This window comes from Trachypithecus francoisi, unplaced genomic scaffold (genome assembly GCF_009764315.1).
Source record: "Trachypithecus francoisi isolate TF-2019V2 unplaced genomic scaffold, Tfra_2.0 Lachesis_group7, whole genome shotgun sequence".
NCBI classification, from domain to species: Eukaryota; Metazoa; Chordata; class Mammalia; order Primates; family Cercopithecidae; genus Trachypithecus; species Trachypithecus francoisi.
The window spans coordinates 58,237,986-58,257,094 of NW_022681472.1; the positions used below are offsets into that span (position 1 = coordinate 58,237,986).

At 38.2% G+C, this 19,109-nt stretch overlaps 1 protein-coding gene across 4 annotated transcripts in view; it reads right to left on the reverse strand.

Moving 5' to 3' along the window:
• UBR5 (ubiquitin protein ligase E3 component n-recognin 5) overlaps nucleotides 1-19,109 on the reverse strand; it is a 156,116-nt gene that overhangs the window by 26,945 nt on the left and 110,062 nt on the right. For all 4 annotated transcript variants that reach the window (XM_033202522.1, XM_033202524.1, XM_033202523.1 and 1 more), the window contains exons 25-41: nucleotides 18,918-19,041; nucleotides 18,463-18,560; nucleotides 17,241-17,389; nucleotides 16,677-16,768; nucleotides 15,392-15,538; nucleotides 15,170-15,288; nucleotides 14,960-15,086; nucleotides 14,738-14,867; nucleotides 13,710-13,870; nucleotides 13,360-13,599; nucleotides 8,946-9,069; nucleotides 7,559-7,670; nucleotides 6,857-6,988; nucleotides 5,781-6,038; nucleotides 4,905-5,173; nucleotides 4,519-4,730; nucleotides 714-944 (exon numbers count right to left, since the gene is read on the reverse strand). In XM_033202522.1, the coding sequence (XP_033058413.1) occupies nucleotides 714-944; nucleotides 4,519-4,730; nucleotides 4,905-5,173; nucleotides 5,781-6,038; nucleotides 6,857-6,988; nucleotides 7,559-7,670; nucleotides 8,946-9,069; nucleotides 13,360-13,599; nucleotides 13,710-13,870; nucleotides 14,738-14,867; nucleotides 14,960-15,086; nucleotides 15,170-15,288; nucleotides 15,392-15,538; nucleotides 16,677-16,768; nucleotides 17,241-17,389; nucleotides 18,463-18,560; nucleotides 18,918-19,041 (2,725 nt within the window). The remainder of the gene's footprint in view (nucleotides 1-713; nucleotides 945-4,518; nucleotides 4,731-4,904; nucleotides 5,174-5,780; nucleotides 6,039-6,856; nucleotides 6,989-7,558; nucleotides 7,671-8,945; nucleotides 9,070-13,359; nucleotides 13,600-13,709; nucleotides 13,871-14,737; nucleotides 14,868-14,959; nucleotides 15,087-15,169; nucleotides 15,289-15,391; nucleotides 15,539-16,676; nucleotides 16,769-17,240; nucleotides 17,390-18,462; nucleotides 18,561-18,917; nucleotides 19,042-19,109) is intronic.

Here is a 19,109-nt window from a genome sequence, read left to right on the forward strand (position 1 = left end):
AATTTCAAACATTGCAATACATTGTCAGAATCTGGGAAATGGTAGAGCGAACAGGTTTATTTCCTATTATTACAAAATGGACTCAATAGAAGAAAAAGCAAATCACCTAAGAAATAACGAGTACCTACACAAACTCGAACAGAAAACATGGACTGGGCATGGTAACTGATGCCTGTCATCCCAACATTTTGGGAGGCTAAGGCAGGGGGATCACTTAGGCCAGGACTTCAAGACCAGCCTGGGAAACATCATGAGACACTGTCTCTCCAAAACATTAAGAAATTAGCCAGGCATGGTAGCACACGCCTATAAGTCCTATCTACTTGGAAGGCTAAGGCAGGAGGATCTCTTGAGTCCAGGAGTTCAAGGTTGCAGTAAGCTTTGATTGCACCACCACATTCCAGCCTGGGCAACAGAGTCAGACCCCATCCCTTTAAAAAAAAAAAAAAAAAGGAAAAAATGAAGATGACAGATAATCAGGCCAAACTATCTCAAGCATGAAGTTTAACCAGATTCTTAGGTTTCCTACTTTAAGTGAAGAGTGGCAATGGGGAAAGGTTGGATAAATTCAAGCCCACTTTCCCACATGAAATGGTCCTGTGCTAGTTCTCTTTTGCAATGCTATTCTCCTTACTTCAAATTTTGACAATGTACTAATAGAGACCATACCAAGCAAGTATTTCTCAAATCAATCTCATGGCAAGAATGGATACCTTTTGCGTTCTAGTTGAGGTGTATCCAATGTTGTCTGCTGATTCATTGCCTTAATCCAGTATATAAGTGCTTGAAAAACATATGCCACATGCTTCAATGAGCAAACATCCAAAACTGGAAGAACATCAGAATGCTCATCATTATGAGACCGCATTAGAGACAGAGCATAATTTAGGAAGTCTCCTCGTGCAGACATCATCCCTTGACGGGCACTAAGCAAGGTGGCACGTCTATAAGAACAGAAAGAAATGACAATGTTTATTAGAAGAACACAAATGTGAAATTTACTATCATAAATAAGCAAAATTAGGAACTGAGAATATTCATAAATACAAAGTAGTTAAGCCTGCTGCTCAGCTTTAGAAATATAAGCACCGTGCATGATTTACAGTCTTATACTTCGTATAGAAAAGGAATTCCAGTATCCTTTGGAATGGCAAAAGGAACTCCTTCCCTGAAGAGAGTGATTCTCAAACTTCAGGGTCCATCAAAGTCACCTGGAGGGCTTATGAAAACAGACCTCTCGTCTAATCCCCAGAGTTTTAGCAGGTCTGGGGTAGAGCCCCAGAATATGCATTTCTAAATAGCTCTTAGGTGACGTCGATGGCGCTGTTATCTAGGGACCACACTTTGAGAATCACACTTCATTAAAATGACACCAAAAACACAAGCAATGAAAGAAAACATAGATATCCTGGGCAACATGGTGAAACCCTGTCTCTACTAAAAGTACAAAAATTAGCCGGACATGGTGGCAGGTGCCTGTAATCCCAGCTACCTGGAAGGCTGAGGCAGGAGAACTGCTTGAAACTGGGAGGTGAAGGTTGCAGTGAGCCAAGATCACACCACTGCACTCAGCCTCGGCAACAGAGCAAGACCCTGTCTCAAAAAAGAAATCAAACAAACAAACACTCAGATATAAATTGGAATTTATGAAAATCAAAATTGTACTTTCAAAGATACCATCAAGAAAGTGAAAAGATATCCCGGAGAATGGGACAAAATCTTCCCAAATTATATATTTGATAATGGGCTTATATGCAGAATAAAGAACTCACACACCTCAATTTTAAAAGACAAGCCAATTTAAAAAATGGGCAAGGCCGGGTGCAGGGGCTTACGCCTGTAATCCCAGCACTTTGGGAGACCAAGGTGGGTGTATCACTTGAGGTCAGGAGTTCAAGACCAGCCTGGTCAAAATGGCAAAACCTCATCTCTACTAAAAATACAAAAAAGTTGGCTGGGCGTGGTGGCAGGTGCCTGTAATCCCAGCTACTCAGGAGGCTGAGGCAGGAGACTCGCTTGAGCCCAGGAGGCGGAGGTTGCAGTGAGCCAAGATCACACCACTGCACTCCAGCCTGGACAATAAGAGCCAAACTCGTTTCAACAACAACAACAACAACAACAACAAAAGGTGGGGGGGCTGGGGGTGTAGGATCCAAATAAGACACTTCTCCAAAGAAGATAAACGAATGGCCAGTTAGCCCATGAAAAGATGATCAACATCACTGACCATTAGGGAAATGCAAACCAAAGATACTAGGTCACACCCACTGGGATGGTTATAACAAAAAATAGTGTTGGTGAAAATGTAGAAAAACTAAAACTCTCATACATACACTGCTAGTGAGAATGTCTTCCTCTTTGGAAAACAGTATTGCCAGTTCTTCAAAGGGTTACAAACAGTTACCATATGGCCCAGCAGTTCCATAACTAGGTATACATTCAAGAGAACTGAAAATACACATCTACACAAAAATCTATACACAAAAGTTCATATGAGCATTATGCATAACAGTGGAAAGGTGAAAACAACCCAAATGTACAACTGATGAAAGGATAAACAAAAAATAGTATGCTCATACAATGAAATATTACTAGGAAATGAAAAATAATGAAGTACTACTGATGTATGCTAAATATAGATGAACCTGAAAATCATTATGCTAAGTTAAAGAACCCAGTCACAAAAGACCACATACTGTATGATTCCATTTACAGGAAATATCCAGAATCTATTGAGAGGGAAAATAGATTAACGGTTGCTTAGGAAGGGGAAGTGGGGGAAGTAGGGGAAAATGAAGAATGATTGCTAATAGGTTTTCTGTAGAGAAGATTAAAATATTCCAAAATTAATTATGATGAAGGTTATACAGGGCTGGAAAACTATGGAATTGGACACTTTAAATGGGTGAATTATGTGTGATATGTGAATCATTACATTAAAGCTGACAGAACACCACCACCAATCATGATCTGTTATCAGAATTCTGTTCTCTGGGGTAACGACTACAGCCTAACGAAGATAAGGCTTTCGTCTTTGTGAAGCAGCCTTCCTAGGACAGGAAAGCTGTTACCTCTCAAATCTCTATCTTTAGTACAGATATCTTTACCAACCATTCAATTCTGCATAATTGACATTTCTACCATTTTTTCCCCAGTTGTTCTCACGTGTTCGAAAGCAAGTTTGTCCATTACACTACTCTAGGTTTTTCTCTTTAATTTTCCTATTAGTTATTCAGGATCAAGGTCTACATATAAATGATGCCCCTGCTACTTAATCTCTCAACAAGGCCCTAAATTCTGTTTTTGATTTCAATGCTTCTCTCCCCTCCTTTTGGTCTTCACTGCTCTACTTTAGTAACTATTACCTCTACTGTAGATGCCTATCACTGTCTTTCTAAGTAATCTCTTAGACCTTTGTCTTTCCTCACTTTATGATCTGCCCAGAGTAACAAAGCTGTTTATCCTGAGGTCGAGATAGAACCAAATCCTTGGATTTTGACTTTAGGTATGAGGTACTTTTACTATATTACTGCTCTTGCTCTGTTGTTCAATATTTGAGCTGATACCTACTCCTGAAAAAGGTCACTTTATAACTGAATAGAAAAGAACACAACAAATACATAGATATATATTTTAATTATAATTCAACAGGCTGGGGAGACAGAAAAAAAGAAATGTGATTTGAGAAAAAAAGAGCAGCACTGGTAATCACACATACTTTCCCCCTCCTGAGTACAAAGTACATTCATAACCAATTATAGTCAAAATAACTTTCCAAGAGGAGAGGGGGAGGTCTTGAGAATAATGAGACAAACATAGAGACTAATAACTTCAAAAATAAAAAGGCTTTAGTATCAGATTCCTATGATACGAATGGATTTTTAAAAATAGCTTGGATGATAACTAGCCTATTCTGCCTCAACAAGTAATGCAAGCAAGTCATTTCTTTCTCCCTTCACAGTAAGATGAGGTCTTACATAACAGCAACTAAAATGCTTTACCCTTCTAGGATACAAAGATTCTATCTAAACACACAAGTACAGATGCTCCTTGACTGAAGATGTGGTTATGTCCTGATAAACTCATCATAAATGCATAAAGTCTAAATGCATTGAATACCCCCAATAAACCCATCATAAAACAAAAAAAAAATTATAAACTGGGGACCAGGCGCGGTGGCTCGCACCTGGAATCCCAGCACTTTGGGAGGCCAAGGCGGGCGTATCACAAGGTCAGGAGATCCAGACCATCCTGGCTAACACGGCGAAACCCCGTCTCTACTAAAAATACAAAAAATTAGCTGGGCATGGTGGCGGGCGCCTGTAGTCCCAGCTACTCAGGAGGCTGAGGCAGGAGAATGGCGTGAACCCGGAAGGTGGAGCTTGCAGTGAGTCAAGATGGTGCCACTGCGCTCCAGCCTGGGTGAGAGTGTGAGACTCCGTCTCAACAACAAAAAAATTATAAGTTGGAGATCCATTTTAAGTCAGGGACGTTCTGTATATATGAAGAATTTCATACCGTCTGCCTTCAAGTGTTCGTAAGCTAGCTTCTTCTCGCGCAGTCATCCTCTCTCTTCTCGCTGAATTCTGAGAAGCGTGAAGAGGATGATTTGGATGTCCAGGATCACCAGCAGATGCTAATGCAGAACCATAACGTAATTGAGCTTCAGTAGAATCCATAATACTGACCATCCAGTTCCAAGTGGGAATAAGCTTTTCTTCTACATAGTTCTATGAAGACCAAACTAAAATAGTTAAAACTATCCAAACAGAGCTAAATTCGATACAGCAGCAGTATATCAACTTTTAAACATTTGTAACATTTAATTCCCCTAATACTGGAATTCTCATAATTGACAGCCAAAAAAATACACTGGAATGAGAAACTTTTCAGTGCTTTCATACCTGTAAGTTTACTGCATCTTGGTAAGTCAATTTCACGGCTGCTGGAATCTGAGAGTATACTAGGTGATTATACTTAGGAATAAGGCCCATCAAGTCCGAGATTTGTCTAATGACAATGCTGTAAGCCCTGGCTAAACTGCTTGCAGATGTTAGGTAACTGCTGGCGTTGCTAGCTTCCAAAGCAGCTGCTGCAGCTGCAGCACTTGTACTGATGGTACCACTCCGGCGTAAGTTTGAAGGATCAATATAAATCAAACCCGCTGAACTTGCTATAAGGAAAAAGGACAACGACAATGAGCTAATGTTAGTTTTTAACTGTGTTTCTCTGGGATTATATATACTTATGTAAATCTAAATGGTCAATTGTGGTAGCCAAGCAAAAAACTTTGCCCAAACCACACTATTTTGGGGAGCGGAGTATGGAGGGGACAAGAATTAATATAAAGTGCTCAACTAGGGGAAATCTGATCCCCATAGCACCCCCCACACACCCTGCCAAAGGGGCTATACATTTGGCAGTATCTGCAGACATTCTTGGTTATCACAACTGTGGGAGCCAAGGGGAGGGGAAGAAGGGTGAGAGGGGTTTTACTGGCATCTAGTGGGTGTAGGTTAGGGATGCTGCTTAACATCCCACAATGCACAAGACAGCCTCCCACAATTATCCAGCCCAAAAATGCAATAATGCAAAGACTGGGAAACCCTGCTATAATCATATGTGCATAATTTTTATATTTGAAACTCAATACAAACAACAATGAGGAACTATCATACAAATACAACAAAACAATGAGGAACTATCATAAAACTAATTTTATTTTTAATTTTTAAAAATCTATCTAAGTATTCTTAGGAATACCAAGTGTTCAGACTTGCCTGCTGGTGTAGATGTACTGGAAGGGGCTGTACTGGCTGCTCGCTGATGCTGGGTGTTGCGGACAGCCCACTGCATTGAGCGGGGAGCTTGGGCAGCACCATTGGCATGGGAGCTATTTGTGGTTCTTTCTAATGGTTCATCGAGCATAAAGGTCTCCTGTTCTATGTCGTCACTCTGACTACTACTGCTATCAGAATCACTCGAGTCATTCGATTGAGAATCATCTTCAGAAAAGAAGGCAGGAACACTGCTTGCTCCTAAAATTTTTATTTTTAAAACCAAAAACATTGTGAGTTTAATAATTAAAATTACAATCTACTCCTCATTCAGGAAAACATACATAATAAACATACATATTAAACAGAATGCCAGACTGTATTTAATAATCCACAAAACCCACCACTAAAATAGTTTTTATTAGAAAATAACTTTTAAGTCTGGCTCTGTGGCTTAGGCAGGAGTGCAGTGTCACCATCTCGGCTCACTGCAACCTCTGCCTCCTGGGTTCAAGTTATTCGTATGCCTCGGTCTCCTAAATAAATTTTAGCTGGGTGTGGTGGCACATGCCTATAATCCCAACAACGGAGGAGGCTGAGGTGGGACGACTCCTTGAGCTCAGGAACTCAAGACCAGTCTGGGCAACATAGCAAGATCCCATCTCTTACAAAAAAAAAATTAGCCCGATGTGGTGGCTTGCACCTGTAGTCCCAGCTACTCAGGGGGCTGAGGTAGGAGCTCAGGAGGTCAAGGCTGGAAAGAACTCTGACTGCACCACTGGAATATCCAGCCTGGGTGACAGAGTAAGACCCAATTCCAAAAAAAAAAAAAAAAAGACAAGAAAATACAAATCTTTTAAATAAACTTTAAAATTCATTCATTATTTAATAACCAGAAAAGCTGGAGAAAGAGTTACTAAAATAATACTTTCTTTTCTAATACCCAGAGAACAAGGATGAAGTTATAAAAATGCTTAGCTACTCTTGCGTATATCACACAAAGTATGAACAAATCCACACTGAATACACACACACAGCCTTAGCATAAGCAAGAAGGTTGTTGGGATAAGGCAACATACCTGCTTCTGAACCAGCAGTCGCTGCAGTGACAACGCTTCTGCGCCCACTAGCATTATCTTGGTTGCTGTGGTTACTTTCACTATCACTTTCTGTTTCAGCTGCTGCTAACAAGTCCAGCTCCATATCACTCCCTAAAAAAAACATTTAAATAAGAAAAAAGCACACACTCACTATGGTTTAAAACAGGGTCTGATAAGCCAGAATATCATAAGGGTGGTAACTAAGAAGGCATGGGGGGTGAGAGTTGGGGAGAAGGGGAATGGTGTGAGAGAGAAGGGATAACTACTAAAATAAGACTCAGTAACTACTCAACCTTAGAAGAATGGCTAGGGAAACAGTCTAGCACATCAGGGCAGTGCAGGGGAGGACTGAAAGCAAATATACAAGTTATCAGCATCTGGGTGTAATTATGGGTGATTTATTTTCCTTTTCTTTAATTTCCAAATGTTTCATAACGCATCTATGATTTAGTTTTTAAAAGTCTTTTAAGAAACTGACTTAAAAAGAAAAAACGGAAATTATTTTATATATTATATATAGCACCTAAATTTTCCAAACAGATGCTATAGAAACCCTTGGCAGAAAGTTTAAGTTGACCATTTCACTACACATTCAAATGAGGTTTCTCCCTGTATTTAATATCCCCCTTTAAAATTACTTGATTTACTCATACTGAGTAATTTCTCAAATAACCTGCATACCATCTTCATCATGCTCATCATGCTGTCCCTCTGCCTCAGCATTTTCTTCCCCATGTTCTTCCTGTTCATCGTGATGATCCTCTTCTCCAGCCACACCCTCCACCACCTCAACCTAAATCCAGAATCTTATTTGTAGACAATCAAAGTACATAATAAACCTTTATCTCTACCAGCATTCTCCCAAAGTAGTTAGTTAACTAAAATGCAAAGATTCCCTAACTATAGAGAATTCAAAATCATGTATCAAGCAGTTTTGAAAATCTTCATCTGTTAGTGACAATTTGCTATCAAAAATTACATCCTGGCCAGGCACAGTGGCTCACGCCTATAATCCCAACACTCTGGGAGGCCGAGATGGAGATGGGCGGATCACAAAGTCAAGAGATCAAAACCATCCTGGCCAACATGGTGAGACCCCAAATCTACTAAAAACACAAAAATTAGCCAGGCGTGGTGCGTGCCTGTAGTCTCAACTACTCAGGAGGCTGAGGCAAGAGAATCACTTGAACCCGGGAGGTGGAGGTTGCAGTGAGGCAAGATTATACCACTGCATTCCAGCCTGGCAAAAGAGCAAGACGCCATCTCAAAAAAATAAAAAAATTATACCCACAGATCCCAAAGTTTATTACTGAGCATATACAGAACCCTCAAATTAGAAGTATAAAAATTATACTGGGGGCAGGGAGGAGAGTTAAATTTTTATATACTGCAGGCATATAAAATTTACCTCATAAATATGTAGTATCCTCTTTCAAATACATTGTACAAAACTACCAAATTTTTCTAATATTAATAATATCTTGGCTGGGCACAGTGGCTCACACCTGTAATCCCAGCACTTTGGGAGGCTGAGGCGGGTGGATCATGAGGTCAGGAGTTCGAGACCAGCCTGATCAACATGATGAAATCCTGTCTCTACTAAAAATACAAAAATTAGCTGGGTGTGATGGTGCGCACTTGTAATCCCAGCAACTCAGGAGGTTGTGGCAGGAGAATGGCGTAAACCCGGGAGGCGGAGCTTGCAGTGAGCTGAGATCCGGCCACTGCACTCCAGCCAGGGAGACAGAGCGAGACTCCGTCTCAACCAAAAAAAAAAAAAAAAAAAAACACACACACAGAGTATCTTTGCTGTTAACACTGAAAATATCTCAACTCTTAATCCTTAGGTAAAGACAAGTTTGTGTCCAATTTCCTAATATCCAGTAAGTCACAAACTATTAAAATAATTTTACTATGTATAACCACAAATGACAATATATAACAAACACCTACAAACTGGATGCAAATGCATATCGTAGTCTCAAGCTACTATTAATGTAATTTCTAGTGACTACTCTTCTTTTCCCACAAAATAAAAGCTTTTTAAATCTACCACAATTAAAATCACCTCTTCCACATCCGCTGAAACAATATCATCCTGTTCTTCATCTCTGCCCCGAACAGGCTGTGACTGGCTGATGCGCCTCTGTTGTGGATTCCTGATGATGTAGGATGACTGAGACTGACTGGAGCTGTAAAGAATCAGAAGCTTATGAGTATACTGCTGCCACAGCTCAGATATGCAACACATTTTTTATTTAACTCATTTATTACATGTGAGACACTTGCTAGGATGTGACTTTAAATCTAAGCTGAGAATTCTTGGAAACCAACAATACTTAATCTATAATATATCAGAAAATATAAATCTCAGAATATGTTTTTTCTTTTTAAGTCATTTCAAATCTGTGTTGATGCACATATTTGTATGAGTCCATCCCATCGAAAAATTCTACAGGAAGATTTTTCCTCCTCCACCAGCAAGTCTCAGTTTCCAAAGGCTCTGACAGCACCATTTGTCCATTAACAGAAAGTGTTTAATACAAGTGATCTAACTTTTAGGAGATCTGACATGATTTCTACTTTGAATGAGCTTATTAACTGATGAGTTGCTGATGTATGTGGGGAAAACATCAGTTCAAAAGCATGATTTTAAAATAGAGTCATAACCAAAGGCAAAGTGGCAAAAGTTTCACTTCCCTAAACACCTGACTTGGAAACAACCAAGAAAAGACAGTTGACTGGATTATAAAAGGAAAAGGGAGAACCAGAAAATACAGCTTAAAATACAGGCCAGAAATCTGAAATTGGCTAAATAACCCTGTCACCTATTATTTATAGATAAAGAAATGGGGGGTAAAAGATGTTGAAATCAAAAGACCTTTAAGTGATTGCACTGACAGGTTCTTTCCTTATCTCAGCTGCTATGAGAAATGAGAATCAAACCAATTACATCTGAGAGTTGACTGGAACATCATGCTTTCAAACAAACAGATAGTGGTCTCAATATGATGTTTAACACTAGAACTGTAAGTAAGTGGTAAAACGGAGATTATGGATTACAAAAGTGGGAAAGGCTAAGAGAAAATCTGTAGAGATGAAAAAGGGTATTTCCAACCACTAAAGAGATTTCAATATTAAAACATAAAAGTCAGCATTGTGTGAAGTCACAACTAATGAGTGTTTCTTTTTTAAAACAAACATCCTGGAACAAACATCCAAAGAACTATAGTCCCCTCAAAGTGCTTACTTTAAGAAGTTATGCACTTAGTATGTATAATACTGCCAAAACAGGCTGGGTATAGTGGCTAATGTGTGTAATCCCAACGTTTTGGGAGGTTGAGGTTGGGAGGATTGCTTGAGGACAGGAATTTAAGACCAACCTGGACAACATGGCGAGACCCAATCTCTACAAAAAATTTAAAAAGAGTAATTTAAAAATACCAATACACAAAACATATTACATGAACATCCCTTACCTGAAATGCTTGGGACCAGAGTGTTTGATCTTGTGTGTGTGGTTTTTTTTTTGGAGTATCTACATTACATATATTTACCAGTTGAGCATCCTCAATCCCAAAATCCAAAATGCTCCAACGAGCATTTCCTCTGAGCATCATGGTGGTGCTCAGAAAGTTTCAGGTTTTGCAGCATTTCAGATTTCACACTTTCAGATTAGGAACACTCAACTTGTATAACTCCCCAGTTACCTGTGTGACTTCAACTTTTTTCCCAACAGTCCTGAAACCTAGTCTAATAAAGCCCTGTTAATACACTTCTAAGTTTTGGGAACTTCTAGTTCCGGCAATTTGGCAGACTGTGCAGAGAAACCACTCTTGTTAAGGAACACACATATATGCTAGACATTTAAAAAAAAAAAAAAAAAGGACAGCTACAGGGGTGATGAAGAGAAATGATTATACTGTATAAAGCTTGGAGAGAATAGTCCCAAAGGGACCTACTGATGTCTCTTGGGCTAGAAGGGCTTCAAGGAACCACAGATTTCACATGAGAGTCCGGAGGCTAAGCAAAGGATAAACAGTAATCTCCTCTTCTGTCCTCCTCACATATACAAAGCTAAACATAAATCTTAAAAGGACAACACCATGAAGGAGTGAAACAGAAAAATCATACCTCAAGAGACTTACCTATCTCAGCCATGAACGGATGCAGAATGGAAAAAGTTTTCTTTTGAGAACTTCTAACTACAAGTCTGCATTTTAGAGAGTTTTGGACTGCACTCTACACTATAAAGTCTGGTTCAGTGTTGGTTAACTGTGTGGAGGCTCAACACTATCAGCAAGCACCAAGCAGTCTTCCTCTCTACTCTGCCATCTACTACTATCCAGGAGAATACAAAAAAAAGGAAGGATCTGTCAAGACAAGTCTAGCGTCTAAACTTTAATTAGCTGTGTTACACTAGAAAAGTTGCCTAACTTCTCTGAGCTGTAGCTTCCCCATTTTACAAACTAGAATGATAGTGGTTATCTATGACGTATTGGGAAAATTAAAACGGGTAATGTGTCTACAATACTTAGGAAAGTTCCTAGTACATACTAAAATTTCAGTAACTGTTAGTTACTGTTATATGAAAGACATGGAAATAAAGTAGAAACAGATTATTTGTTAAGAACATAACAAGAACATTTTCAAGAGGTGGAAAGAAGCAACGGAAAAAACCACTCTTAAGACTTCACACTCAGTGGGGTGATATACACCATCTATAATCCAACACAAGTGAAATCCCAGAGAATGGTCAAGTCTGTGTTTTTAAACTTAAGACATCCTTGGAACACTGGTCAAAATATACCCTTTATGGGTAAGAATGTACTGTACTATAATAGAACTTTTAACAGTTGAAGAAAACATTAGCACTATTTCTTGATTATAACATGAGATCTCCTGCTGGGAAGGTTTACGAAGTTGCCTCAAGAAACAAGCAAAGGGAATGGAATAAAGAGAGTTTAAGAGTATATAATACTTTAATAACGAGACTAAGAACAAGATGACACAAAATCTTGAAACTTACTAGGAACAGTTTCATGGGCAGTGTTTAGAAATGAGATGATCCCAAAATCTGTTCAACAGCCATCAATTTTTTATGTTCCAGAACAAGATCAAGGGAAGGATACTAAGAATTCACAAACTAATATCACTTAAGTAACTAATGAGTTCCTCACAGGGTATCAAGATCAGGAAAATCATACAGAGTCCAAGCAGATCTCACTAACAGAATCATTTAATAACGGGATAGACTTGACAAGTCTGAAGATATACAGCTTGATTTATAACAGTTTTCAACAAGTCCTGGAGGTATATCAGTATCAAGGACACTATGGGAGAGCTCTGTCAGACAAAATTGGATTTAGATTAAAGGGACACCTGACATTAAAGGAAAAATTGGGACACATATACTGGCATATAGGAGAATAGTGACAGCAGATACTCAACACCAACCCAGATCAAACCCAAGGATGACAACTTGGGAGCTATCCCAAATACTAAAGCAGGCCATCCTTAGTAACAGAGATGTTTTCCAGAAAAGGAGGAAAAGGGTCTTTAGATCCTAAAGGTCCCTATTAAAACATCATCACACATGCACTTGGTTATAAAATCAGACTTGAGGCCGGGCGCGGTGGCTCAAGCCTGTAATCCCAGCACTTTGGGAGGCCAAGACGGGCGGATCACGAGGTCAGGAGATCGAGACCATCCTGGCTAACACTGTGAAACCCCATCTCTACTAAAAAATACAAAAAAACTAGCCGGGAGAGGTGGCGGGCGCCTGTAGTCCCAGCTACTACGGAGGCTGAGGCAGGAGAATGGCGTGAACCCGGGAGGCGGAGCTTGCAGTGAGCTGAGATCCGGCCACTGCACTACAGTCCCGGCGACAGAGTGAGACTCCGTCTCAAAAAAAAAAAAAAAAAAATCAGACTTGAAAAAACAAAATACACTAAATATTTGCCAAAGATCTAGAGCATTACTACTGAAAAGTCTGGTACCTAAACCAGCAGAATTGGCATCACCTGAGAACTTGAAAGACATACAAAGTTGGAGGCCCCACCTCCAGATCTCTAGAGTGGGCATTTATATTTTAATAAGAGCCCCAAGTCATTTTCATACATATTAAAGTTTGAGAAGCAGTGTGCTAAAGAACGTCGGAAAGTTTTAAGTTGCTCCACATCCTGATTCAACAAGCTTACAGTGTAATTAGGGAAACTATCAAACAAATAGAAAAGATAAATGAAACTTAAGAACAAATAATCTTATAATTAGAAACATTTATAATGGACTTATTTTAGTCCTGTCCTTGATAATATCGTTGTTGTAGAAAAATATTTAAAATTCCAGCTTTTTGGCTGTTATTTATGTTATACAAATGATCATGTACAACACCTGAGTGCTTATGCAAAGGTTTTAGAAGTCAAACACGACATTTCCAAGGAAAGGATTAATTGGAATCTGTTACCTGGTAGCAATTTTACCTGCTAGACTGATCAGATGACGGTCGTGGTGGTAGTGGTTCCACTGAAAATAATTCTTCACTGCCCTGCATGGCATCTATGCTAGTACTAGCCAGGGTAAATGGTGCAGTTGGACGAGCAATCCCCATTCTGACAGGAACAATCAGTGACTCTGCTACATTGCACAATTCTTCCACAGCATAAGGTAGCAATGCTTGGAATACACGCTTGCATTTTCCAATTGGCTGTGGAATAAAGTTGCTAGAACAAAAAGAGAAATATAAGCAATCTATCTTTTCATATACATAAATCACTATCACAAAAACAGTGTGAAAATGGTATCCAAGCCAAAATCAAAAAGGATGCCTTACTTTTTCTTTTTGGATGAAGCCATTTCCACACTCAGAATGACAAAAACTCTTGCCACTGAACGTAGAAACCTCATTGTCACAGCAATAGCTTCTTCTCTACGTCCAGGTGTGTATTTGTTTTGGAGTTCTTTCACTAGTGTACCTAGTAGAGTATCTAAAAGCTTTACAAAATTATATTCACTCTATTAATGTTAAGGTATTTCATACGATGCTTAGACACTCATAAAGTTATAAGTTCTAACATTTTTTAAGCATTAACATTTCATAATAGAATCTCAAAACAAATTTAACCAAAACATTTATAAGGTCAATTTATGAAATATACCCGCCAATGTGCTTGACATATAGTGAGTCCTAAATGTATGATTTCTTATTTTTTGTCCCATAGTCCTCGGTGTATCAACTAGTATTTAGAATAACAATACCAAATATATCAAATCAGAGGAAGAATATGTTTAGCTCAGTCTGGGGCACTTTCCAAAATAGCAAGGCAGACTCAATTGTTGATATGAATAAATTCATAATCCCATCTCTCCCTCATGGAACCACTGTTACTTTCTAGTCTCTTTTCTATGCGCAGTTTCTTATATAAATATTAGCTACAGAAAACACCCAATTTTCATAGTCTGGTTGTTGTTTTTAATGTTATTTACAATAAGATTTATTTTTAAATTACTCCATCACGTTCCAGTAAGTGGTCAGGTTATAATTTGATTCAAGATTACACTATTATTGGGCTGATAAAAGTATTTTTCTGTTTTTAAATTTTACATTATTCTGTGACATGCCTTTATTTTTCTCATAAAGTAAATTTCTTTATGACAGGTTCTGAGGGCACTGATAGTTTTATGGTTTTCCAGAGAGAGGAAGAGATGCAATCCCACCCCATCCCTATCTGAGTGTGTTATTACCATAACCTCATTAGCACTGGATCTTGAGGTTTAAATTCTTTCCTAGTTTCACAGCAAAGGAGAGTACTTTAAAAGCATACTTTTCAGGTACTTGCAATACACATTCAAAGAACTTACCAAAATATCTGCTGTACACTTAACTATAAGGCAATGAGTGAAACAGTCCAGTCGAATTGTGCCACTTTGCTGATTGAGGTATACTTGCTCCTCTGGCAAAAGATGGCCTATTCTACTGCTGGCACTAAGACTTGAGGAGGAAGGAAAAACAGAATGAACTGTAAAAGGTCTACACTAATGTAGGAAATACAGAAAGCTAAAAAGGTTTTAATGAATACGTACGGGTCTTTATTCTCCTGTGACCCAAACATAATCATAGATTTCAAGGCATTCCAGTCCTGTAGAACACGCTCCAATGCAAGCTGGGCAAATCTTGGAGGCTCTAAATCATGATCAGGCATATCTGAATCTAAAATGAAAAAGAAATAGTGACCAAAACAAAAATAAAACATATTGCTTCCCACAAGTGTCATAAATGTCTAATTTACTCACCTTCAGGACTGGCTGTTTTTCGGTTACGATCTTCCCTGATTCGAGGTGGTCTGTACTGGCAATGCTCCACCGTCTGCCTTGCGACTGTCTGTACTAAGAACAGTAAGAGGTGCTCTCCCCTGCAAAACAGAATGTTGTCGTGAGAAGGGAGGCCAAAAAGCTACTCAGGTATCCTGCGCTCTTCTGATTTAACTTATTGTAAGTCCTAGAAATCCTACTTGCCTGCTGTTTGGCAGAGTAACCAGATTAGTAGCAGTGAGCAGGCGATAAAGTAGATCAAGACGAGCAGATTTCTGTCCAGCAATAAGAGTTTTACATTTACATTTCTCCCAACAATCACAGTAGGCTGTTGGTGATGTCCGTTTGAGTCTATAGAGAATTTATACACAAGTACAAAAACTGAAAGTTTTTAAACATACAAAGGTTTATGTTGACATTATGAAGGTATAACTCACTGAAACCAGAGAGAGCCCTTGTTAATTCCTAAATGCAAAGTATAACTGTCAAAGCTTATATAACAAAAGGATTACTTGGTAGTAATGACAGCAATACAGAATTCCTATGAGAAGAGGTACTCTAAGGTATAGCCACTTTTGGAATTTCTTCCCTAATTCCCCACCGCTCCAGTCCAGTTCAAGTGGTCCTCCCATATGACCTAATGAACCCTATAACTCTATGGGCAGATATTTCTTGCTTGTGGCTCTGATAGGATTGGGAACACCGTCAGGACTATTTACCACCACCACCCTGGCATCTAGTACCCTTGGCAAACAATCAATAACAACAGATTATCACACTTTTAGGTGCTTAAAATAAGGAAGACAAAAATACCAACCAGAATTCTTTTAACAAAAATTATAAATAAGCAATGCAATATCTATTAAAATTTTTCACTTGTCCTATACAATTACTTAATGTATAGGTAGATGGTTTTTACAGTCTAATTCTCTATTATAACATTTGTAGCCATTTATACTGAAGTCCCTATCCATAATCCTAAAACACCACAGATGTTAGTGCTAGGATTTCATTGCTTCTCAGGTCTGTGAAAACCAACAAAACTAGTTGTGGTAACTGTTGCTGAATGAAAGATTGTTGCATTCAGTTTAAGTAAGACACAGTCCAAACATTCTCCATGATTCCCTCCAGGCCTATGGCAATTTTCTCCTAGTATACCCTACTACAGGGCACCTGAGACCTCTGCTGCATAATACACTCGGGAACATTCTGTAGATATATTTCTCAAAATACTAATCTGATCCTAGTTACAATGTATAATCATCTACTTTTATTTAAGGAGGGCAATGTTAGAACTAGCAAAGAAACCAAACATTTCACAGTATAGTTTAAATCAAGAATCACATTATTATACATAAACTGACTTAAACAAGAGAAACATAACCTCATGCTTTCTGAATTAAAACATGACTATTGATTATTTCCATACAGCAATATAAATCTAAACAGTTTATAATATTAAACTAAAGAAAACTAGAATTGTACTCACTTGCAATCATGACCTTTATGACAAACCCTTGCACATTCCGTACAACAACAAAGTGACTCCAGCAAGCCACAAGTTCGACACTCAAAAATATCCTAAAATTAAGAGGGTACTTTTAAAGGAATAATTATAAGTATGCGTATATCTCATCATAATTATCATTTCTGGTATTTTCTAAAACAATTCAATCTCAAAATTATTGTGCTTTGGAAAACTAGGACTTATATAGGGCTACAGCAAATACACAGCTTATAATATTATACAAATAGAAATATTACCAGTTGAAAAAAATAATTTGTATCATCCCCAAAAAGGCACTGTAGTTATAAAATCTGTATCAAGATTTGTGGATCAGATTATACTACCCAGTGAAAATTTCCACTTTTCATGGTATGCCATATTTAACTGAGCAATCAGCTCTTCTGCCTCATTTACTTAGGAATTAAATCAACTTTCTTCATATCAGACTTAACAATTCCAAAGCTGAAAACTGTAAGTCTAGTGATAGTCATAGGGAAAAAAGACACAAAGATATGATTAATACAGGAAAATGTAAAAATAACTTACCTGGTTAATGTGCTCTGCTCCAGTCCATGTAAAACTGCAAGTGTCATTACAACATAAGACATATAAAGGAGAGTCATCAGGGTTGGTACCTGATGGGCAAACCATTCCCATGAATACATCTTCCTCTTTTTCACTTGAGGATACTTCAGCTAAAAAAGCAAGAACACATCAGTTCATCTTGCAGCAAAGGACTTAATTAGCCATCCATTTTCTTCAAATGAAAGGCCTTAGCATATACACAGTATAAACCAGAAATTATGTATCAATTTTAAAAAGTGATATACAAAGATGACATGCAAAGTAATCTAACCAACTCTGGAACAACGTAAAGCATAATTATATCATACCCACATATGACGCCCATAAACACACTATACATCAGCCATCTGAATCCTTAGCTCTGTTTCAGGCGGTTAAGACTCAAGTCCTGGCTCTACTTAGCAAATTATAGACCATCTCATAAACTATCAGTATTTTAAAAAGATAACTACTTTAATCTTTCAAAGGCTGGAAGGTAAGAATTTATATTCCTTAATGCTTTCTATTTAGCAGTAATTCTAAGTCAAAAATAACAACAAGACATTTGTCTATTATTCTGTAAAGTTATATCACTTAACACCAATTAACTACCAAGAGGTTCTATCAGTAACCCATCTTATTTTCCAAAGATTTTACACTGTTCATTATGGAGTATTTTTAAATCAATAAATTTATATTAGTTGTATTTTGATGGAAAGTTGGAAGATACAGTACACTTCAAGAAAGAATAACACAATCCCAGCACTTTGGGAGGCCGAGACGGGCGGATCACGAGGTCAGGAGATCGAGACCATCCTGGCTAACATGGTGAAACCCCGTCTCTACTAAAAATACAAAAAACTAGCCGGGCGAGGTGGCGGGCGCCTGTAGTCCCAGCTACTCAGGAGGCTGAGGCAGGAGAATGGCGTAAAACCCGGGAGGCGGAGCTTGCAGTGAGCTGAGATCCGGCCAGTGCACTCCAGCCCGGACGAAAGAGCAAGACTCCGTCTCAAAAAAAAAAAAAAAAAAAAAAAAAGAAAGAATAACACATGAATTTCACACACACACAAATCTTGACTGTTTCCAACCAACTGTATCATTTACATATATGGAAATTCAGTCTGAATAATTATAATATGTGTACAGAAGAGAATCTATCCAAACTGAAAAATATGTAACTCATTTAGGATCTGAAATAAATTACCTTTTGCAATTTTCTGAGCAGTTTCCAAGATGGTAATTGCAGCAGGATAAGCTCGGCCACTTACAGCTGACATAAATGGGGTCATCCCTCTTGCATCCCTAAAATAAGAAAAAGTATATGTAAAAATATTAATTACTATTTATTTTCCTTCCTGATAAAATAAATGTTCATAAAACAAAAACCTAAATTTTGTTTTAGTCTTTCACATATAAATATACAACTCAATCAAGCTAACATAAAAGCCAGTTTGTATTGATTCAGTGTACACTACATGATGTTGAGATGGTCTCTTTCACTCAACAGAGCTTAGTAGTAGAGGGAGTATCATGCTGGATTCTGATAAATTGTTTTAAATTTACATAACTGTTGTCCATATAGTGTCAGAAGATAAACTTTAATAGTAAAAGCTAAGCTAAGCTAAATCTTCATATGAAAAATATATCAAATCCTCTTACTTGGCAGAAAGAAGTTCTCGTAGATAGGGCTGGAGAACCACACTGTCACATAACAACTTTAATATAAAATGAGCATTCGCCTTTCGATCCTTGGATTCTACTACAGATGGCTCTGTGGAAGGACCTGTAATTAAGCAGATCCATTTGGTACAAAACAAGAATGAAGAAGACACAGTAAAAGAATATTCCGGG